The 24,032-nt window shown below is 43.4% G+C and overlaps 1 protein-coding gene across 18 annotated transcripts in view; it reads left to right on the top strand.

Moving 5' to 3' along the window:
- Positions 1-24,032, top strand: part of SLMAP (sarcolemma associated protein) — a 203,684-nt gene that overhangs the window by 116,174 nt on the left and 63,478 nt on the right. For 14 of the 18 annotated variants that reach the window (XM_014577409.3, XM_075938865.1, XM_075938861.1 and 11 more), the window contains 7 exons: positions 8,230-8,325; positions 8,538-8,609; positions 10,431-10,571; positions 15,991-16,128; positions 17,852-18,020; positions 18,108-18,158; positions 18,723-18,773. In XM_014577409.3, the coding sequence (XP_014432895.1) occupies positions 8,230-8,325; positions 8,538-8,609; positions 10,431-10,571; positions 15,991-16,128; positions 17,852-18,020; positions 18,108-18,158; positions 18,723-18,773 (718 nt within the window). The remainder of the gene's footprint in view (positions 1-8,229; positions 8,326-8,537; positions 8,610-10,430; positions 10,572-15,990; positions 16,129-17,851; positions 18,021-18,107; positions 18,159-18,722; positions 18,774-24,032) is intronic. The other 4 variants (XM_075938864.1, XM_075938860.1, XM_014577414.3 and 1 more) reach the window with 1 other exon arrangement.

Here is a 24,032-nt window from a genome sequence, read left to right as displayed (position 1 = left end):
ACTGATCAGCGGCTGATTCCAGGAAGCCCGGGGCAGAGCAGCTGGGGTGCTGCCGGGTTGCTCCAGTAGCGCCCAGAGCGGCACTGCGGGACCAACTGGCAGCGCCTCAGCTGCTCTACCACAGGCCGGAGAAAAGCCTGGTCTTCTGGGGTGTGGAGTGCACTAGCTGCGCGCCCCCCCCCCCCGCCCCAGCAGACCAGGGAGACGCGGGCGGTGGACCGAGACGGTCCCGCCGCCCGGGTCCTCCGCGGCTTTGCTCCGCATCTCCCTGGTCTGCTGGAGACCAGCAGACCAGGGAGATGGGGAGCAAAGCCGCAGAGCACGCGGGCAGCGGGACAGCCCAGATGCACCGCGGCTGTCCCGCTGCCGGCGTCCTCTGAGGCTTTGCTCCCAGTCTCCCTGGTCTGCTGTCTCCAGCAGACCAGAGAGATGGGGAGCAAAGCCTCGCAGGACATCGGCAGCGGGACAGCCGCAGTGCGTCTGGGCTGTCCCGCTGCCCGTGTGCTCCGCGGCTTTGCTCCGCGTCTCCCTGGTTTGCTGGAGACAGCAGACCAGGGAGACTGGGAGCAAAGCCTCAGAGGACGCTGGCAGCAGACCAGGGAGATGGGGAGCAAAGCCTCAGAGGACGCCGGCAGCAGACCAGAGAGATGGGGAGCAAAGCCTCGGAGGACGCCGGCAGCGGGATAGCTGCGGCGCGTCTGGGCTGTCCCGCTGCTCACGTGCTTCGTGGCTTTGCTCCGCGGCTTTGCTCCGCGTCTCCCTGGTCTGCTGGAGACAGCAGACCAGGGAGACTGGGAGCAAAGACAGCCGCTGCGCATCTGGGCTTTCCCGCTGCCCGCGAGCTCCGCGGCTTTGCTCAGCGTCTTCCTGGTTTGCTGGGGGGGGGGGGGGCTTCTCCCCCCCCCCAGCAGACCAGGGAGATGCGCAGCAGCTTTTCTCGCCCCGGAGGACGCGGGCGGCGGGACCGGGGCGCATGTGGGCGTCCCGCCGCTCCCGTCTTCCGGGGCGAAAAAAACCCCATTCGTAACTGCGGATCCGACATAAGTCGGATCCGCGTAACTCGGGGACTGCCTGTAGTCAATTCAAAGTCTCTCCAATTTTCTTCAAAGATCATGTCTACCAGGCAGTGGGGCTTTTACTAATTGGTCCCTTATGTTTTTGAAGGGTGACTAAATGTTAACTGAGTGGTCTTAGAAAATATCAACAGATGGCTTTGGGCCCAATCCTCGCCTAAAGTTTAAATTGGATCAGGCCTTTTGTAAGAAGTTTAGTAAGTGGTCTCATTTGGTAATTATTATTAGGTATTATTTACATAATATAGGCATTGCCTTCATGGTATTGACATACACATTTCTCAGTAGCTTTACATATAAAATAGCCCAGCCCCATTGATCTCCATGGGAAATGTACCTTTCAAGTTATGGAGGTGAGGGCTAGTAACACGGTCTTCTCCACCCTGTAATTGTCATGGTTAGTTCAGTATTGTCATTATGGCGTGTGGAAATGGAGGATACTTGATAGTTTTGCAGTGACTTAAAAAAAATGCAGTTGCAGTACATCTCATTAGAAATGTAAATTCCTATTAATCAGTTAACTGGTTAATGTTAGGTCACACTGTGGCTGCCACCAGTTGTTAGCTGCCTCTGGAGCAGTCCCTGTCCACAGTAGAGATTGTCAGCCAATGGTCAGGAAAGTGTGTGTGTGTGTGTGTGTGTGTGTGTGTGTCAGACAGACATCCAAGTCTTCAACTGCTGAGACGCAAGGTCTCATTGCAGTGGGCAGCCTAGGAGGCTGAAGGGCGCCCCGTCCGTATCTTTACCGCTAGGACTGGGGTCGCGGCGGGCAGCCAACAGGCTGACAGACGCCCCAGAGTTTATCGGAAGAGCTTATTACATCTCAGATTTTAACTGCTAGGATACAGGATCCCTTTGCAGCGGGCAGCCTAGGGAAGACTGAGAGATGCCCCAACCGATCTGTCCTCTGGAAGCAACACAATCCAAATGCCCAAGCTCTCCTTATACCTGTCCCTTATGACCGCCTGAAGTTCTTTTAAATTGTGCTTGGTTCTGTTACAGCAACTGAAGGAGTCAGGTTAAAGATTAAACGGTTACAGGTTTATTAAAGAAGCTTATAAATCATATGGTTACAATGGCTATTGCTCTATTTCTTAACTGCTAGCAAATATAGATCTTAAAAATGGTTACAAAAGAAAATAAAGATAGAAAATAGAAATAATGGTACCAAGTGACAGCTTAATCTTTAAAGAGCTCTAAGTTTATGTGTACACTTAAGACAAAGGACTACATCCAGGTACAATTTTATCCCCTTCTGTGCCTCTCCACTCCAGCGGGTCAAGCTAGGGCCGGTCCCTCAATTCCTAGGAAAGACGAATACAAGGTGAGCGTCCCCGTGGAACTTCGGAAGGCCAATCACCTAACCCGACCAGCAGATAGATGGTAGATTGACACTCAGAGTAAATGTGCTGCTGGACCCATCTTTATATCCATAGGGGCCCGTATCCTCTTTCTTATCTAAGATGCCAAATTGTGTTGGTCTGTCTTTGTGATGCCAGTTCTTACAAGAGAGTTTCAACTTAATTTACACTTGCAAGAGAGAGAATTAAATTGTGAGTACTGGACATTTTTTACTGGGCAGGAGATTCCTCCCCCCGGACAGTGTATGTTCTTATCAATATAGGTTTCAGTCAAGGGCACTCCTTGGCAGCCTCTTGGTCAGCAATTAGCATATCTCTGTTTACAGCCATCCAGGGTCACAGCAGCCTGCATATCCGGGCCTTCTGTTCAAGGTTTGTACTGCTCTGTGTGCTCCAGGCAAGCAAAAATGGATGTTACAGGGGGGTTCCTGTCTGGCTACAGAGATGTTAAGGACTAGTCGACTATCCGATAAGCATTTTCTTATCGGATAGTCTGTCAACTAGTTGACTAGTCGATTTCCAGCCCTTGCTGCCTCTATAAGATAGAGGCAGCAAAGAGGGGGGAAGGAGTACTTCAAAGCGGCAGCGCTGCACAGTTGAGCCGGGGATCAGCTGTGGGGTGCTGCTGCTTTGAAACCCCAAGGTTTCCCGCTGGGGATTCTTGTACATTTCAAACAGGCACTTGCGTGCAGCCTGGAGTCAGCGGGACTTCCTGGTGGCCCTGGTTTGTACACGGAGTTCCTCATTCCCCCTTTGAAATGCCTATCGACTAGCTGAGTAGTTGATGGGGAAATTCCATCGACTAGTCAATTAACTACATTTTAACATCCCTAGTCCACAGCAGGTTGGACTCCCCACAGAGAGAGGCTGCTCTGGACAATGGCACTGTTTTTGCCTGCAGGACCCCCACAGACAGGGACTGCTCCAGACAAGAGCAACCTTTGTCTTCAGTGGTCCCTCTGTGGGGCTGAGCAGTCCTGCATGCATCAGGTGGGGATCTGCCCCAGCCCCCTCTGATTACCGGTTAATTGGAAGTGGTAAATGTCATCCATTAAGAGTCCTAAGGAAGTTCCCCCATGAAATTGTGGGATAGTTCTGGATGATTCCTAGGCCCTGAGTCAAATGGGGCTCCATCTACACTGCAAAGTAATAGCTCTCGGATCTTTGACCTCATCTTGAATAGAGGTTGAACCCCTAGAACTGCAGTGTCATGGAACCCTAGGTCTGAGGCCTAGGTTAATGCAGTTGCAGTATAGTTTGACCGGGGGCTCCTATGTGGCCCAAACCCATCCCTGTTAGTAGAGGATGGTGGGAGGAATTCTTAGAGGAGTCACATAACACCCTTTTCAATCATATGTCCATCTTGAGATGGTGAGACTTCCTGTGACAGGTGGGCGGAGTTGGGGGGCATGGCTAATGAGGTCAGGAGTGTGTAGTGATGTTAAACTGTCGGAGAATAGTCTCTAGAATGTTCTGGATAATTGTTGAGAATTTTCTCTTAAGTACTTGTTAAATAGTTTTTAAAGAATTTTACTATTTATAATAATGTCTTTCTTTAATTAAAACTTCAAGAATCATGAAAGTTTCCAATTGTTAAAATGAAAATTCGGGAAAGTAAAGAAAAAAAGACAGGTTTAAATTACTATAACTTTTATTACAAATCTTCTGTTGCAGGATGCAAATATTTTTAACTTTCTGGATTGAATACAAGTCTAATCAGAATCTGCATTTTCTGAATCTGACCCATATATTTCTATCTCTTCTTCCTTATACATATTCTCTTATTCGACTTCTTCTTGTTTCTCTTCAGCATCATTAATTTCTTCTTCCTCATGTCGCTGGTTCTGTTTCCTTTTTTCTCTTGGGGATTTCAATGGCACATCATTTGGGTTTTTAAGAAGCTTTATATTATGTGCTATGAATGTCAGCTTGCCTGCCCTTTCTTGTGTTAACTTGATACTTTTTGCATTATGAATGATACTGTAAATACTGAAACTTCTTTCAGTTGCTGCCATTGTTGGTGGCATATTCAAAATGTTGATCGCTGCTTTCCCTAATTATGATCCATAGCAAATACCTTTCTACCATGTTACTGCATCTACTGAGCCAGCTGATTTTGTTAAATATGATTTTCCAAAAAAAAAAACCCTTCTTTAGCACGATGCTCTGCAGTGACTTTTGCTGAATGATCAGTGCCATACATTCATGTGACTAATTTATCAATGAATTCAGTTCCTTGTCTTTGTTCATTTCTAGTAAGGCACTTACCATTGAATTTTGGATCTGGAATATTTGCAGCATAGTGAATGTCTTTTAGAGCCCTATCTTTTCTTTTTTCAAAACTTTTCATCACATCCTGTTTTTGGGGGGGGGGGGGAAGTACCCTATCAAAATGATCGCTTAATTCCCCGAAACATTCAGGAACTTTGCTCATTTTTGGCTGATCAGATTCTAGCAGCATAATCCATTTAACAACAGGACTTATCAGTGCATGTAGTTTTTGGACCCGTACCCAAAATACATCTTCATCTGGGATTGAATTCCTGGTACGTTTGCTCAGTTTAGTCTGTAAATCTTCATGGACAGCAAGGCATTTTAAGACATTCTTTTATTTCAATAAGCTTTTCAAACAATATAAAATGGAACCCCACCTAGTTCTAACTGGCAATTTAAGTACACGAGTTTGATTTTTTTTTTCTCTTTGAAATGCAGTAAAATGAGCTCGTAAAACTTGCGGTTTGTTAATTTCCTTCACAATAGTTTTACAGGTAGCTTCAGTTTCTTGAACAGATTTTAAGTTACTGATGTCACCAATTAACAAAATTAGCGTATGAGCAGCACAAGTGTACATAGCAATGTGATTGTATTTTTCGTTAATCATTGATAAGGATTTCACCATTGCTGCAGCATTATCAGTGACAATGGCACCAAATTTTTCAGTGCCTATTTCTGTCATTATTTCTTCCATACGGAATGCCATATACTTAGCAGTATGGCGTTCAACATTGGTTGCCACTGTCTTGTAAAACACTGGTTGGGTGTTGATATAATAAAATTTATAACAGAATCATTCCTTCGGTTGCTCCAGGCATCACACTGAAGTGCAAGAGAAGAGGCTTCAGCAATTTTTGTTTTTATAAGAGCATCAACACGTTGATATTCAGCTTCCAAAAGTTTGTTAGAAAGTGTGTACCTGGATGGCATCTTGTAAGATGGTCTTAGTTTTTGCATGAAAGTAATCCAATCTTTATTTTCAACCAGTGAAAGAGGCAATCCCGATGAGAATACATCTCGTGCAAAAAAATTCATCCAAAACTTTTTCAGTTTCATTAATAGAACGAAAGTAGCAACTTACAGAGTGACACACCTTGGCAGAATTAGATGTGGAAGGTGGTGATGTAAATTCACTAGCACTATCACAGTGTTCTATAGATGTTGATGCAGTTGATGGTTGAGGTGATCTGCTTCTGGACTCTGAGAATTTTGTTGTCTTTTCCTTGATGTAAGCAGGAGTCTTCAAACAATTGGAAATATGCTTTCTCACCCTTGTTGCATTTCTGATGTATTCTTGTTCTCGGAGAAGATTCTCCAGAGAATATTCTCATCTCACATTACTAGGGGTATGGCTAATGTGTCCCTATTTTGGTTCAGAAAATATGGTCACCATATAATAAATATTTTTATTCTCCCAGTGACTTTTTAAAATATATATTGACATAGGACTAGTTGGTTTGGTTTGTAAGGAAATAGATGTGAACTGGAAGTTTTAACAAGAGGGCTAATGAAAAATGGGGCATTTGGTATCTGTGAAAGTGAGAGCTAGTCTGGAGTTTTGGACATCCAAGAAGTGATTGAGAGTTTTGATACTAGTGGTGACATACACACTGCTTCTCTTTCTTAGCACCATGTGGGCAAAGGCAGGATTGATTTGGGATTTGCAAGAACGGGGAAAGCTTTACTTCCTAGTGTTTCACCCAGCAATCAGCTGTCCCACTGCCTCATTTGCCATAGTCGAATAGCAACCATTGCATTCAGCAATCAACAGCAATGGATGAGCACACCACTGACCCTGCTATAATGTGCTCAGCAATAAAATAGTTAATGTTGACATTTAAACTGTCTCTCAATACTTCACTTAGTATCCATAGTTGAGTGTGGCGGCTCACACTTCAGAGAAGTAGTTTGTATTCAGTCAATAATTTAAAGATGAGGTAAAACTAATTATTGGATTTTTATATAAAAGCTGAAGTGAAAGTCATAGTCTGGTGTTGTGGCTTAGCATTACTGCATTCTGAAATAGTATGCTAAGCATTACTCAAAATCTTTTACTGGATTGTAGCAGTGTCCACGTAGGATGTTACTGTGCGGCAATCTGGTGCTCTGTAGATTCAGAACCAGGTTCACAGCACACTATCTTGGCATACAGGCAAGCCCATAGTGAACTCAGAATGATCCTTCCATCTGTGGAAAGAAAAAATATAGCCTTTCTTATAGCCCATCTTTTTTTTTTTTAATTTTAGTTTGGCATTTTTCATGTATTTTAACAGTAAAGACAGTTAGAAGCTACTGCATAATACTTCATATTTAAAATACACCCTGGTTCTTAGAAAAACTTGCTTTTGACTTCATTATTTCTGTTGTCATTCTTCACATATTGCATGCACATCAGTGCTCCTGTTTTTGAGAGATGTAATTACATATTACATTTTTATTTAAATATTATTGATATGGTAATTTATGGCATTTTTAAAATCAGTATTTACTGGTCTATATTTTGATGGGGAACAGTGGATATCAGATTTTTTTGCATTGTCAAATTTCATTTAAGAATAATATATTTTAACACAATTTATAAAAATTAGTCCATTAGGCACACTGAATACCTCTTGCTCTTTTTCGTCGTCATCTTTTTTTTTTTAAACCAGCGTTGAGTCCTATGACACCTTAAAGACTAACACATTTATTTGCTCTGGAGCCCACTTCATCAGATGAATCTGAGGAGTTTGTTAGCCTTTAAGGTGCCATAGGACTCCTTGTTGTTTTTTGCTGAAACAGACTAACAAGGATACCCCTCTGTAACTTGTTTTTTGTAGTCCATTTCTTCAAATAAATTTACAGCAAATGTATGATGTGAACATAAGTAGTCTTCTCTTGGTGTCACCGCTAAGTTATTTTTTGTTCACTATTAAACTAGTTCCTACACAGAGTAGAAATTGAGTTCATCTCTTTATTCATCTGAAATTGTAAGAAGCAATGTGCTGTGATTGGTATTACTTTTCTAATGTGCACAGTATGAAGTAAAGCTGATCCATGTTGTTTATTGATATAACGTAACATTTTCCTAAACCGTGTACTTCAGAATATAGTTTTAACTTTGACATTGATTTCTAATATAACCTCACAAAATCACTTGTAATAGGACTTTATTCCCAGCCTTTATAAATAAGAACCCAAGTTTCTTGCTGAAATTTTGTCAAAGTTTCCTTGTACCAAAAATACCTGTCCGTCAGTGTGTTTGGAACTGATATGAAAAAGATGGCTTTAGGAATCTAAGCTTGTAGTTTAACATCTTTTTGCTTAAACATATACTGGAATATACATAAATGAAAATGAATTTCAACTTGCTGTTGCATTGCTGTAACTTAAAATGATAAAAAATATGAGTTAAAATCTACCAATCTTCCCCACCCTGCCCCCTTTTTCAGTTTAACATTATTTGGTTAAATATTGTGATGCTTTTGTTTTTCCAAATAGTTAGTTGGAACTGACATGCTTACATTTCTTTTTCATTGCAGGAGGCCTTACATCGAGAACAAATGTTGGAACAGAAGTTGGCCACCCTCCAGCGGCTGCTTGCTGTCACACAGGAGGCTTCAGATACTAGTTGGCAGGTATCTGCAGGATTTCTCTTAGAGTACAGGCCTAAGAACTTAATATGAAGTGAGCTATAAACTGTACCTTTTAATTTATCTTAAGAAATATGAGTAAAGTTTGAAGGTTGGTCTTCTCACTGAAGTGGATAGGAGACATTACTCCTAATAGACTTGTTTAACTTAAAATTACCAGTACTTTACTAATTTACATTTATTATATTTTCCAATAGGCTTTAATAGATGAAGACAGGCTACTATCAAGATTGGAAGTCATGGGAAACCAATTACAAGCCTGTTCAAAAGTAGGTACTTTCCTTTAGATTAATTACTAGAAGATTTACCTGGTATTGCTCAGTTTCTGTTTTTTGGAAAATGAAATGAAAAGGTTTATGGTTCATTTAAATCATTGCTCTGGGGTGTGGATGGGAATGAGGGGTTCAGAATGCAGGCTGCCAAATAAAAAGTTGTGGCCTAATTAAACTGCAACCCTCTGTCTTGTCTGTTTCCTGGTATGCCCACAACAGTGCAAATTTTTCAAATGTAAACTTGAATAATTCTTTGACATCTGATGTTTTAAAAACAGAAGGGCAAATGTGCTTTGGATAGTTGGTTTACTGTTAGCCTGCCAGGATGCTGTTTGTCTTGTGACAACCTGGATTGTATTTTAAAAAGAAAAAGAAGGGCAATGCTATAAGAGAATAACCTGTTGTACCAAATAAAAGCAAGCAGGATCTTATGAGGGGGATAAGGCAAAAAGCCACATTTATTGTAAAGATAATAATAAAAAAATAAAGAAAAGATAGAAGCAAACAACGTTGTTTAATTACTTATTCCTAACACTACTTAAACCCTTATACATATAACCATTCATTCATACATCCATTCATTCAAGTTCTGTGTATAGTTACCAGCCTGGAAGTTGCTTGTGACAGAATACTGGCCAGGTACTCTGTACACAAGTGATGGTAGTGGGGAGCGAAGTCCTGATCAGATGCGCATCTGAAGCTCCTGGTGGGCTGGCAGCAGAACCTTGGACTCTGATTCCATAGTTTTTTAGTCCAGTTCTTATAGGAATTTCTTCCCATGCCAGTCTATGGAAATTGCTGCATCATGCTGATGTCTCCTGGGTGGCTGCCAGGTGCTCATCAGTGATCTCATCAGGTGGACCTCCAGTACTTGGTTTTCTCCACTTGACACCTTTTGGTTGCACTGGCACCTGATGCCTTCTTCAGCCCTTTGTTGCTGTATTCTCAGGCTGGCACCACTCAGAACCATTCACTCATCATCCAAGCACTCTCTCTCTCTTACATACATTCCTTAATTAATGTTTCCCATACAGTATTTTTGTATAATAATAACTTTACATATATCAGAGTTGTAGTTACAAAAAGTTTCTGGTGGTATTGCTTAAAACATTCTCTGAGTGCTGAGTAAAGTTACAATGTTTTAAAGAGAACAGGCGTCAATTAAGTAACAATGCCCTTAGTCAATTACAGGGCTTGGCTCCCATAGCAGAGTTAGTGGTTTGACAATGCATTGTTACAATGTATCTTTGCAATGTCAATTTCAAGCAGCCCCTTGCACAAACTTGAGCATGCGGGGGGGGGGCTGTTTCTGGTTACATAGGATTATATTCTTAACAGTTCTAAGTTACATGACCTAATACATTATATTCTAAAGGGGCAATAATAATAATAAATCTAAACATTTAACAATCTTAACAAATAATAATAAGAATAAGAATTAATAATAAATCTAAATACTTTAAGTTGTGGGGAACAAATTATGGGGAGTCACTTCCATTTGGGGGAATCACATTTTTAATACATTAATATGTTAACCCTACATACTTACACGAGACTGTCCAAGTGAGTTTGCTGCCCTAAACATACTAGCAAATGGCTGTCTGATAACAGTTTATATCCAGCCATTCAAACGGCCACCGAACAGTTTGTTACCCTTAAGAGGTTATTACATCTATCGAAATTGTTCCTTTAATCTTCTTGGTAGATCTTTAATGGTGGTTTAATATAGAGAACTACTGCATGTTCAACAAAATGCTAACTTACAATAAAGTATTGATTAAGAGATGTAGCTCGGCTATCTTTAATTTCTTCTTGTAGAATCAAACAGAAGACAGTATACGAAAGGAACTTGTGGCATTACAGGAAGATAAACACAACTATGAAACAACAGCCAAAGAGTCCCTGAGGCGGGTCCTTCAGGAAAAAATTGAGGTGGTCAGAAAACTCTCTGAAGTGGAGGTATTTAGATTTTGTTTATTTTATAATCAATCCTGTAGCACTGTTTGAATATTTCAAATGGCCTGTCCTATACTTCATTCTAGCATCTGTAGCAAACCACTTTATGTTGGTTGTATTAATAACCTAGAAACAATATACTAGAAAGTACCGGAGATATTCATTTTGCTGTTACACAGTATTTCAAACAAGGAAGAAGTTAATTCACAGTACTGAAAATGTGGAAGAAGTAGATTGTGCCCATGAAAGCTCATGATGCCATCTACATGTTTTGTAAGCCTCTAAGGCAGTCCTGCACAACTCGGAAAGTGGCAAGGGCCATATTACTCTAAAGAAAACAGCTTCAGGCCACAAGTAGGGTTGCCAGATGCTCTCCCAAAAAATACTGAACATGCGGGCTAAAAATTTTTGTCGAGTTTAAAAAAAACAAACAAAAAAAACCCTGCACCGCCCGGCTTCAGCACACAACCACAGGAGGTGCCGATGCCCAGCCGGAAATTCAGAAAATTGCACATGTCCGATATTTTCTGAATTTCTTTACCGGGCAGAGAGCACATATACTCGACTGCCTGGTAAAAAACCGGACACCTGGCAACCCTAGTCACAAGGGTAGGTTTGGTGGGGGGGGGAGGGTGGCGGCGGGGGAGTTATACTTTATTAAGAATTTTTTCAATTAAATCAGGCCTGCACAGCATACGGCTCCCAATGCCCTTACTCTCTCCTCTCCCAGCATCACCCTCCCACTGACACTTCCCCTCCTGCCCTTTTCCTCATTGTCTCCAATTGGTGCTCTGGCATTTGTCTCTCCTGCACCCTGTCCCTTGGTGCCTTCCCCTTTCTCCTGACCTGTCCCCCTGTCCTCAGCACAAGCCCCTTCCCCTCCCCTACCTTGCTTCTGCCTTCCAGTTTGCAGGGCTGCCAGAGCCTTTTTGAATCTGGCGGTCGCCAGCCAAGACGTCATGACGCTACGTCACGCCAGCGTACTGGCGTCTGCCAGCTTCCCACCCTCTGGCTCTCGCCCCGCCTCCTTGCACCGGAGCTGCATGCAGCTCCTCCTCCCAGCCGGTGGATCGGATGGGGCCACGCCGCACGTAGTAGTCACGGGCCGCATGCCCCACGGGCCAAATGTATAGGCCTGCTCTAAAGTCCCTCAGGACTATTTGTGGAAAATCAGTAACTTAAATCCCTGTTTTTCAATTTTTAATAACTCGGTGAAAGTGTTCTCCATGCAGAAATTAGAGTGCTGTATAATTCCAGTTTCCCATATGACATACTTCATATATTTAAAAAATACAATTTGACAATAGTTAAATAAGATTGTAAAAATTAAAATCTTATCTGGTTATGCATTTTTTTTAAATTAAATGTAATTGGCCACAGTCCTCCAACAACCTTTTTTTATTCCCTTACTTCAAATCCTTCCTCAACAATTGACTTTCTCATTTTCACCAGTATCTCTACCTACTCCTTCCCTCTTATCCAACTTCTCATTCATGTGTGTACTTCTTCTCATGCATAAATATTAAAAATAGGCCTTCAGTTCATAAACTCTTTCAGTAAGACATGTCCTTTTTATTTTTGGAAAGTATCATGAAATGTTATAGCACTTCATTGAAGTTTGATGTATAATTATGCTTATGTTTTGTTTTGTTACTTCTCTTGCCAAATGTGCTAATTATTGCAGGTGCATTTTTACTCTTCCAAACACTTCTTTTTGATCCTATAATAAACTAACACTGAATTTGTGATTCATTTTGAGATGTTAATTTCTTTGTCTAAACTCTGAGAGAAAAGTTTTAATCAAACACTAATTTGATTTTGTATACATCTTTTTTTTTCAAATTTTCTCCAGTCTAAAAGTCTTCTCGTACTTGCAGTTGGAATTTGTAGTTGAATGCTTTTGTTATTAAATGTTCATTTCATATCTTTGTTGATGTTGTAATTACAAGGGAAATCTTAAGATCAGATGCTGCTTTTTTGGGAAAATAAAGCAATGACAGCTAGGAATGTAAAAGCTACTTAAAATAGTTAACTAGCTAAATGTTGTGTTTAATTGGTTAGCTACCAGCTGTGGGTGCTGGGTGGGGGCTGCTTTGGCCTGCTGTGTCATGGCTGCAGGCGGTGGGGCCTCCTCCGGGGCCCACTGTCTGAAAGCTCCTCCAGCCCCACCAGCCCACTGTGGCCTAGGTCCTGTTGGCTGTGGAGGTTAAGGGGGGAGCTAATGCTTATAGGGTAACAAGTTAATCATTTAACCTTTTACATCCTGAATGACAGCTCAAGGAATTGATTTGCAATGCAGATATATGCAAGACATTTACTTGGAATTTTGCTGTCATGAAAATGTTTGAGTGCCTTTTTTTATGAGGTTGAATCTGACCTGATGAAGTCTGCATTAAACTGAGTATGCACATAAATTCATTTAAATAATTAAAGTAAATGAGATGTATGTAAACTGGGCAAACAGATTTTCTTCCTTTTTATATTCTTAGCAATACTAGTTCTTCTTTGACTGCTCATGTCCATTCATACTAGATGTGTGCACACTGCATGCATTGTTGCTAGAGATTTTCCCTTTGTGGTGACTGTTGGGCTAGCTCTACTGCCTTCTGGAATCATGTATATGTGCTGGTATAAGGGCCCTGCCAGCCCTGCACCCACTCAAATCCTTCTTATCACATGTGACAATTGCTAGAATGACCTTTTCTTGTTCTGGCAAGATTTTTTTCCCTGGTGATTTCATACTTTTTTAATTTGTAAGGTTAATAGTTTGGCATATATAATTTTTGCCAATTCTGACTATATGTAGTGTATTACAGTTCCTATTGTCAAAGGACTTTTTGCCAGGGGCCAGGCATGCCCGGTCTTTGGGCTGCATGCCTTGTGCTGTGAATGACCTGCACTTGCGTTTCTTAAAGTGGTTGGGAAAAACTCATATGAAAGACAATGCAAAATATTTTGGGACTTCAGGCCTGCTACTTAGAAGGATTGGGACATGAAGCTGAAGGTTATCCTAATAGAAATTGCCCTCAGACCTCACTGAGATGAGCTGCTCTAGTTGGTGTGAAGCTCTTTCCCAGCATCATACTTTTCCTGGCATCGGTCTCTATCCCCAGTGTTCAGGAAGAACAAAAAGCACCATAGTGAGAGAGGATTCTCGCCAGTGCAGAAAAGAGACAAGTAGGGAGAGGAGATAAGACCTGCCATGGGTTTTTCTTCTACCCCTGTATCCACATAGGCACAGGCAACTCTGCCAGTGATGTTGAATCCAGTGCAGAGTGCTCCACTTACATGAGGCAGCCACTATGGTTCCAGAGCCACCAGTCTCTTAATATATTTAAAAGGCAGAGGTGCAGCATCTGGGACTGGGTGCAAGCCGGGACAGCGAGCTGGCCCTGCCCTGGGAGCAACTGGGCAGCCATAAATGCGGCCCTAGCCCGAACTTCAAACCTTCCCTAGGGCTGGAGCTGTGGCCAGAGCAGGCTGGAAGAGTTGGAGCCAGGGCCGCAGTGCGGCTGCTCCCAGGCTGGGGCCACATAGTGGAGTGCTGCCCCGTGTGCTGGGGCTGCGGTGAAGCTGCTCCTGAGGCCAGGGCCACGGCTATTTTTAGTAGTGCAGCCCGGGCCCCAGGAGCAGCTGTACTGTGGCCCCAGCCCTGGCACATGGAGCAGCCTCCTCCTGGGAGCAGTTGGTGACAGGGCTGCGGCCGCATGGCAGCTGCTGGGGTTGGGGCTGCGGAGTGGCTGCTCCTGGGACTGGGTATACGGTACTAAAAATAGCACCCCATCCCCAGGAGCAGCTGCAGTGCGGCCATGACTCCAGCCCAGGCACACAGGGCAGCCTCCCACTATGTGGCCCCGTCCCGGGAGCAGCTGGGGATGGGGATGTAGTGCAGGTTCTCCTTGGGGAGGGGATGCAGTGTTGTTTGTAGTACTGTCTCTCTAGCTCCAGCCCCGGCGCACAAGGCAGCTGCTTGCTACGCAGCTGGAGCTGTGGCCAGGGCCATGTGATGGCTGGGGCTGGGGCTGGGGTTGGGGCTGCTCCTGGTGCCGGGGCTGGGGCTGCTCCTGGTGCCGGGGCTGGAGCCAGGCTGAGGTGTGGCTGCTCTTGGGCAGTGTTCCCTCTAAGCTGTGTGGCAACACAACTTCACAGGTGATTAATCAGCGCCATCCAGTCAGTCAGCTCTGTGCATGGATACCTGAGCCTCTGACTAGGCAACACTGATTAATCAATCACCTGTGAAATTGTGCTGCCATGCAGCTTAGAGGGAACACTTCTCCTGCAGCCAGGGGCCCCTGTATCCCAGTTATCCCTCTTTCCCCCCCATCATTGCCACCTGGCTCTGAGCCCCTTGCCCCCTTCCGCCCCCTGCTGGCTTCCCCCTCAGGCTGTCCACATGTCACTGCCCCATTCCCAGCACCCCACTCCCTACAAATCCTGGGCACTGGCAGCAGCTTTCCTCTGCCCCAGGTGGGGACTTGCAGCTAGCCCCACAGGCTACATCTATGCTGCAATGCTATTTTGGGTACCAGATTATCCCAAAATACCTATCCCACGTCTTCTCAGCAAGCCTGTTATTTCAGGCTTGTTATTCTGATGCCCCTGCAAGGAGAAAGGGACTAGTGATTTATTTTGAAATTTGGCGCAGTGTAGACACCATGGAAATAAGATATACAATTTGCATAGCTCAAATTGTGTATCTTATTTCAAATTACGGTGCAGTGTGGATGCACCCACAGGAAGCAGCGCTTCTTAAAGTGGGGCGAGACAGGTCTCACCTTCTCCCCATGAGTTGTGGGGGGTGCTGCCTGGGAGCAGGGCTCAGAGTCCCAGCAAGGGGAGCCAGGCCAGAGTCTCTATGCTGGGAGAGTCTCTCAGGGATCAGTGCCACTGGCGAGTGCCACAGTGGCACACATCCAAACAAGTGCACATGACCTCAACTTTGGTGCACAAGACAAAACTCACTCCGCTCATGGATGGAAAATCTTAGAGGGAACACTGGCCAGCAGCACCCCTTACATTAGCATGTGTTTAACTCCAGAAGGCACTAGAGCCAGCACAATGAATATCAGCAAGGGAAATTTTTCCAACAGCAGTGCATTCATGGAATGGTAGCGAGCAACACTTCTCAAAGAACAACTCTGAAAGATTAGTAACCATTTTTCCAGAGTCTACGCTGACTTTTTTTCTCTTGCGCACACAACTTGTTTTTCTGCATAATGTATGATTATTCTCATTTAAATGGAATGTTAAAGATGCATTTATCAATAGGCAATATTTTAGCCAAACTTGACCCATCCATTCAGCCGTTATTAAGTTAGAAGCAAGGAGGTTTTTAGATCATATTTCTTGACAGACTTAAATATCAATGAACTGTAGCTTATTTTAAATTTGTTTTTCACATGCCCTAATTTTTTCCTTATAGCGAAGTTTAAGTAACACTGAAGATGAATGTACTCACCTGAAAGAAATGAACGAGCGGACTCAGGAAGAATTAAGAGAATTAGCAAATAAGTACAATGGAGCTGTAAATGAAATTAAAGACCTCTCTGACAAACTAAAGGTAGGGACAGAACTTTAACCTGCAATTGTTAGCAGTGCTATATTGAAAGCACTAAATAAAAACTAGTAATAAAATTCTCATGGCATCTTTTAAAGGGAGTGACACAGTTCTCTTTCAAGCTGGTAAATTACAATATATAGCTGTTTCATGAATCTAAGCATTTTGATTGGTGAAATGTGAAACGGAGGCAGTTCAGCAGTTCTAAAAAGTTCTTTCAACACTAGGGATGTAAAATCCCATTTAATTGGTTAACTGGTTAAAGGTGAAGTTTAATTGGTTAACCAATTAAGGGAGCACCCTCCCTCCACAGGCAGTGGCTGCTCCAGCCTGGCTGGAGCAGTCCTTTCGTGTCCCCCACAGCAGACGGGCTGCTCTGGATGCTTGGAGCAGCCCCTGTCCACGGCAGACGCTGAGGGGTTGGAGCAGTCCTCTGCCCACAGCGGACAGAGAGCTCCTCCAGTGCCCATGGGTTAACTAGAACTGGTTAACCTGGGAACGGTGATGCTTACCAGAAAGTTTCATATCACCTATGCTGCCCCCATAAAACTGAGATGTTGGGGTTTTACTATAAAGTTATTTAAAATACAGTGTTCTGGGATGCTTTCTCTTTTATTATGAAGCCAAACAAGGTGTGTCTAGCTCAGGAGTGGGCAATAATTTTTAATGGGGGGCACTCCAAGATTTTGGCAAGTGGTCTAGAGCTACATTTCTGTCAAGAGGATGTGGGGTCTGGGACAGAAGTTAGGTGCAGAAGTGAACTTGGGGAAGGGGACTGGGGTGCAGGAAGTGGTGTGCAGTCTGTGAGGGAGTTTGGGTAAAGGAGGGGGTTGTGATCTGGAGCAGAAGCTTGGGGTGCAGGTATGGGTGCAAAAGAGGATTCTACCCTTAGGGGAGGGGCTCTGGGATGGGATGCAGGGTCTGGAAGGGAGTTGTGACCTGTTAGAAGGGGTTGCGACCTGGGGCAGGAGAATGGGGTGCAGGGTCAGGAAGGGGCTCTGGGTGCAGGAGAGGATTCTGGCGTGGGGGAAGAATGTAGGATGGGGTGCACTGTCTGGGAGGGAGTTGTGACCTGGGAGAAAGAGGGAAAGGTAATACAGAGGGTTTGGGTGGTGGCCTGGGCCAGGTGGTTGGTGGGGACGGGAAAAGAGGGTCCATGCCAGAGGCAGGCTCTGGCTGGAAGGGGGAGGGAGGAGGCTTCATTGGCTGCCCCTGCCCCCAGCAAAATTTCTCAGATGATATTGTCCAGAAATTAACCAGTGGGAGCTGAGAGATTTTGCAGGGGGTTGAAGCACATGAAGCCTCCCTCCTCACTCCCCAGTATCCAGAGCATAGAGCAGTCACCTTTAATGTGGCTGCAGCTGCACTGTGTCTAAGGGACCCAGTAAGGCAGCTGTGGGCCAGATCTGTTGGCTTGGCAGGCCAGATGTGGCCCGCTAACCACCTCTTGCCCGCCGCTGGTCTAGATGGACAGAGGCTTCTAGGATACAAATGGTGGAATAAATTGCTGTGGAACGACATTAAAGAAATGAAAATATGTGAGAAAATGTAGCCATATGAAATAAATAAAGTTTCCATGAAATTATTTCTAGAAATGGTTTTGCAGAAAAAGTTTACAGATGGAAATTAAACTTTCTTTATTGGAGTGGCTAAAAAGAGTGTTTCATCTGAACATTCACTCACATGAAAATTAAGTGCATCATTGTCTTCTCTTACATTTGAGCAGGTAGCAGAAGGAAGACAAGAGGAAATCCAGCAGAAGGGGCAGGCAGAGAAAAAGGAATTGCAACATAAAATAAATGAAATGGAAGAGCGAGAACAAGAGCTTCAGGCAAAAATAGAAGCCTTGCAAGCAGATAATGATTTCACCAATGAACGGCTAACTGCTTTACAAGGTCAGTCAGCTAGTAAAAAAAAACTTTTATTATATCTCTTTTTCTTTTAATCTGTGAAATATCTTTTTCTTGGAATTCTGTTTACAGTACGGTTAGAACACCTTCAAGAGAAAACTCTTAAAGAACACAACAGCTTAGGTAGGTGTGATATTAATGTTCTTTGCTTAAAGCTGGATTTCATCTTTAAATTATTTACTCAGTTATTTATATTACAGCAATGCTTATGATTTAGGTATTTCTGACAGTAAGAAAAAATGATTTAAAATTATGCATTTGGATGTTCTTATTCACTGATCATATTTGTATTTGAATGTTAAAAGTGTAAGAGAGAGAGATTTAACAAAATGCCAGAAGAGGGCACTACTATTTAAAATGTTGATCAAGTTTTACTTTTGTCCATTGCTAGCTTGTGAACTCAAATATATTTTTTAAGAAAATGGGTTTTTATAAAAATATTCGTGTAATGAATACTAGTTTTGAGTGATGGTATTTTTTGACACAGTTGATCAATATGAGACAGGATCTGTCTTGCAAGGAAGATACCATTAAGTTGTATTGTGTGTTCTAACATAGATTATTTGATTTGATTGTTATGTCAATAGTTAGCATAAGGGAGCAGTATGGAAAGCCACTTACAAGTCACATTGCTCTACATAAAATACTTCGCTTGAATAAAGAAATAATACCCTTTCTTAATTGTAGGCATACAAGTTGATGACTTCATACCTAAAATTAATGGGAGCGCAGAAAAAGGTAGTGTATCCTTAATAAAGGCTAACTTTTAAAATTGCTGCTATTTAACTTTAAAAAATTATGTTGGTTTGCTAAGATTGCTTTAATATTTCTTGTTACTTTTTAAAAAATAAATAATGTAGATTGTTAAAAACAAGTATTTTTGGTTAGACTCCAAATCTAGATTTTGAAACGAGGCTTTTCAAAACCTAATGAACCAAATCAGGAAGTTTTATAGTTCAATCTTTTTTTCAGCTGGACTCCCATTTAATTCAGAGGAAGTCTCCCTAAGGTGTCTGCCTATTACATTAGCAGGAATAGTGTTATTTTTAAAAAAAGTATTAGTGTAAATATTTTTGTGCTTGCTTGCTGTCTTAAGATTGTACCCTTCTGCTAGTAAATCAGAATTGGTAAGTAAATAGGATGACTAGAAACTAGTGAATGTTTTCAAAATCTATCTGGAGTGAAATGTATAAGTATACAAACAGAAAACAGTAAAACTCCGATGGTCCGGCACGCCTGATGGTCCGGCACCATCAGGAACCCGGAAGTGTTCCGGGCAGCCGGACCATTGCAGCTGCTCTGCCCCCAGCTTCCCCGATTCAGCCGCTGCTAAAACTGACCAGCGGCTGAATCGGGGAAGCCGGGGGCAGAGCAGCTGGAGTGCTGCCTGGTTGGTCCCGTAGCGCTGCCCCTCGGGGCTGCGGGACCCAACCCGGCAGCACCCCAGCTGGCCCCCATTCAGCCGCTGCCGAAAGTGACCAGCGGCTGACTCCAGGAAGCCTGAGGCAGAGCAGCTCTGCCTCGGGCTTCCTGGAGTCAGCCGCTGGTCACTTTCAGCAGCGGCTGAATGGGGGACACCTGGGACAGAGCAGCTGGGGTGCTGTCGGGTTGGTCTCTCAGTGCCAAGGGTTGGCGCTACCAGACCAACCCGGCAGCGCCCCAGCTGCTCTGTCCCAGGCATCTGGATTCAGCGGCTGTTGAAACTGACCAGCGGCTGACTCCAGGAAGCCCGAGGCAGAGCAGCTCTGCCTCCGGCTTCCTGGAGTCAGCCGCTGATCAGTTTCAGCAGCAGTTGACTTGGGGATACCTGGGGTAGAGCAGCTGAGGTGCTACTGGGTTGGTCCAGTAGCGCCGAGGAGTGGCGCGGTGGGACCAACCCGGCAGCACCCCAGCTGCTCTGCCCCAGGCGTCCCCAAGAGCAGGTGTGGTGCTGCCGGGTTGGTCTCGCTGCGCCAAGGGTCGGCGCTACCGTACCAACCCGGCAGCACTCCAGCTGTTCTGCTGCAGGCGTCCCCGATTCAGCTGCTGCTGAAACTGACCAGCAGCGGCTGAATTGGGGTCGCCTGGGGCAGAGCTGGGCTATCGGAAGGGGAGGCTATGAGGGGTCTGGGGTGGCATCCACCCCCAACCCAGACCCCTCATAGCGCCCCTTCCGATAGTACAGCAAATCTGATAATCCGGCACCCCCTGGGTCCTAAACATGCCGGATTATCGGAAGTTTACGGTAAATGGTAAAAACTAAATGAGATTTTAAAATGCAGTTTTTATCTAAGAAACAGATACAGTAACCTCCTTTCCCCCAAATTAATTTAAACTGATTTTACCTGAGTCCCTTCAAGTTAAATGTTGGTTTTATCTGCTGCACTAAATACTGATCATTTTAAAGCATCATTGCTTTTGATCACTGATTTTATTTAATGAACTGGCACACATTCGTTTAGAAACAATGCATTTTAAAAAATGTTTTTTGTTCAACTCCTATAGTCAAAATGGTTGTTACTGGTAATGCAGTATTTTTCCCTAACTGAATAAGTACTTCTATAGGGCTTAATTTTGGAAGTTTCATTTTGCTTGCTTTAAGTATGTCATAACTTTCAGCATGCAGCCTTATTTTTTGTCAATAAAACCCTCATCATCTTTCAAGCATAAATTCTACCTTTATCATGCTTAAGGTTGCCCCCAGTGCTATTCCGGACAGGGTACTGAAGTTCTACCATTTGTTCCTTTTTATATTTATTGACGTTCTCTTTCTACTAATAGATTTCTTGCTGCCATTAATGCGCTTACTGTAATGCATGGCCTCTGTAAAAATTGATGATACTGTGAATTATCCAGCAGAAAACACCTGTGTAGGGAGTTTGATTCTGACCAGTGTTGGCAGCCTTTAGAAATGCCATATGCCTTTTGAAACAAACTTTTTAAAATACTATAGACTGATCCTTGATTAGATATTTTTTCACCCTAGTTTTTGGCTATATAAATGGAGGCTTCTTCTGAGGTTTGTAGCCATCTTGGAATGTATAAAACAAATGGGGGGAAAACTTGGAATAATACCTAAAACAAGTGAAGTGTGATGAATTTTACTCGTATGCTAAACCCCCCCCCCCCGCCTCTCCCAAGTACCAATTATCTCTCCTAACTCTGGCCTGAATTCCAGACACTTAAATATGATGCACATTATCTCTTACTCCTTGAGTGCTAATGACTGTGTTTCTTTGAGCTACTTCCAAGTCACTGGATTGGCTTGAAATTAATTTTTATATAATTTAGTGTTCTATCTTAGTGTCCAGAATGTCATAACTTTTGGAATTGTAATCTTAGTGACATTTTAATGAATGTCTAAGAAAGTTGGCATTGAAAGGTTATTAATACAAAGACAAGCATGGTTGTTGGGGTCTGACCTTTCCCCAGTGCTCCTTGACTCTCCAACCTAGTCAGAGAATGGTGAGGTCATCCTCTTAAAGAAAATGAATTCCTCTCTGATTTAATGGTTTCCATCCACAGTTTGCTTGCATCATAGACAAAGAACTTGCATCCTGACATTTTCACAACAGCAAGAAGCTACACCAAAGATGGGTCTGTTAGTCCAAGTTGGTTCAAGCCCCAGTGGATAATGTCCCTTATTAATTTAGAGTCACTGTACTGGCTAGGGATGGAATGTAAGCAAATAGTCAACTATTCAATAAACAAAAGCTTTATCGGATAGTAAACTAGTCCCTTGAGTAGTTACTACCCCATGGGTGGCAGTGGAGGTCAGGGGGTAGTGGGAACTGGGTGCAAGCGGGGAATCAGCTGGCCCTGCTTGCACCAGGTCCCTCCTGCTGTGCTTCAGTCTTTTAAATATGTTAAGAGCCTGCCAGCTCTTAATTCATTTAAAAGGCAGAGCCGCAGTGGGATTAGCACCCTGCTACGGCTCCCCCACTTATTGACTAATTGACTAGTTGATGAAAAATCCATCAACCTAGTTGATTAAACTACATTTAACATCCCTGATACTGGTATCCTTGGGGTGAATATTATTGATATTTCCCATTTCCCTAGTCACTCCTGTGGAGATATAGGGATATATGTTGCCCTTCTCCAGTTGCTCTTCCTCTGCTACTTCAGGCAGAAGAATCCTTTTGAGGGGCAGGAGGCCGGGGAAACAGAGCTTACCAAACAAAGATTTCTTTGTCTTCTCCACATGCAGTAGTCATGCTTTCCCCATCGACTGAGGCTGATGTCTCATACTGCCAAGCATCAATGAAGCACTTAGTCAGTTCTCTCCAGATCCTCTTAGAAATAGTCAGGGAGTCGCAACATAAGCTCTTGGATTTTCTCCAAAGGACTCCTTTTACCTGAAGTGCCCAGCCTACTAATGAGGCCCTGTTGGATCCTACCAAATCAGTCTGGCAGATCCCTGTAACTATTCTGCCAATGTTAAACAGGCCAATAAAAGGTATTATGTGCTTGCTTAAGACTTTGCATTTTTGTTCTCCCATCCAGCACCAAACTATCTGGCTGTGGAAGCAGCCAATAAATGTGGCAGACTACATAATGCAAAATCTGCACCATATAATAATGTCCACAGATACATTGGTCTGATCAGCAAAGAGCTGTTTTATTCATGATTCTTCAGTTTACAACCATGAAACTCTGGTGAAGCAGTCGCTCAGGCTATTACTACCAAGGTCATTTGTTAGCTAGAACATCATTATGGGTCTCGTTGAGTGCAATTGACTCTAGCTAGATTAATCTCTGAGGCAATAGTCTGCAACGGGTATCCTGCCTTCAATGGTCTGTATTCCCAATGGAGGCTCAAAATGTGGTTGAGGATCTTCCCTTTCACAATCTCAAATGGTTTGAAGTACTGATGAATAACTGTATGCTTATAGATTTCAGAGCCATGCTGATATACCGTGGGGTTTACAGACCTACAAACAAACAAAAGTTTAGTAGATCCCAAACTAATCAATGATCTCATCTCATTTCCATCTAAGAATTCCAGAGACTGTATGAACCACTCAGGAAGAAATCAAGGTTCCAGAGTCAGAGACCATTTGCTTTGTCTGCACAGGCCCCTGAGCCATCATTATCATCATAGAATCATAGGGCTGGAAGAGACGTCAGGTAGTCATTGAGTCAAGCCCCCCCTTCCCAAATAATCCTGTGAGCGCTAGTTTTGACAGTCTGGTTCAGGGCATGGAAATACCACAACATTGAGCTGCATATACATTCTGTCACCTCCACCCTTTGGAGACTCTTTCTCTTCTTTCTTTCTCTTCTTTCTGCATAGGTGACAATCACATCAGACAAATGCATGCTGAAGGTTATCTTGATGTCCATTTCCCTTCCGTCTCCTGTATTCAGACCCCTTCCCTCATCCTCTTTAGGGACCCCTCTCATAAGTGTCTCTTAAAGCAAGAAATTAATTCACTTCTGCCAAAGGGAAGGGCTTTTGCTCCAGTTATTTCATGGACCTAAAGAAGAACAAACAGACAGTTGAGATTTGATTTTGAATCTAAGACAACTAAAGTTTGTCAAGTCATAAAAATTGAGGATGGTGTCTATCACAGCTACATTTCCATCATTGGAACCAGGGAATTAGTTTTTGCTCCCAAACATGTAAGGTGCCTATTTTCATATCACAGTTCACCCATGCTGCAAACTGTTCCTCTGCTTTTCAGTAGACCACTTCAAGCATTACGTGCTCCCCTTAGTACTGCATCTGCCCCAATGTATACTCAATGGTGGTTCTTCAAGCAGTGTCCCTGTGAGTGCTCCACCTTAAGTGTTTTGGCACCGCAGTGCACTTTGCCGAAAGATTTTACTAGCAGTGGCTTTGACAGCTAGCTCACACATGTGCAAAAGCACTACATGCACTTGTGGCTAATGCGCATGCGTGAGGTACGATCTCCCTAGTTCCTTCTCTGCCTCTGGCACTCTGCAAATTTTTCCTCAGAGAGACAGCTAGTCTTAGTTTTTCTTTTCCTTTACCTAGTCAGCCTTTTTTATTAT

Source organism: Pelodiscus sinensis, chromosome 11 (genome assembly GCF_049634645.1).
Source record: "Pelodiscus sinensis isolate JC-2024 chromosome 11, ASM4963464v1, whole genome shotgun sequence".
NCBI classification, from domain to species: domain Eukaryota; kingdom Metazoa; phylum Chordata; order Testudines; family Trionychidae; genus Pelodiscus; species Pelodiscus sinensis.
Note: the sequence above shows the minus strand (reverse complement) of the source record. Positions and strands in the feature narration are given on the sequence as shown.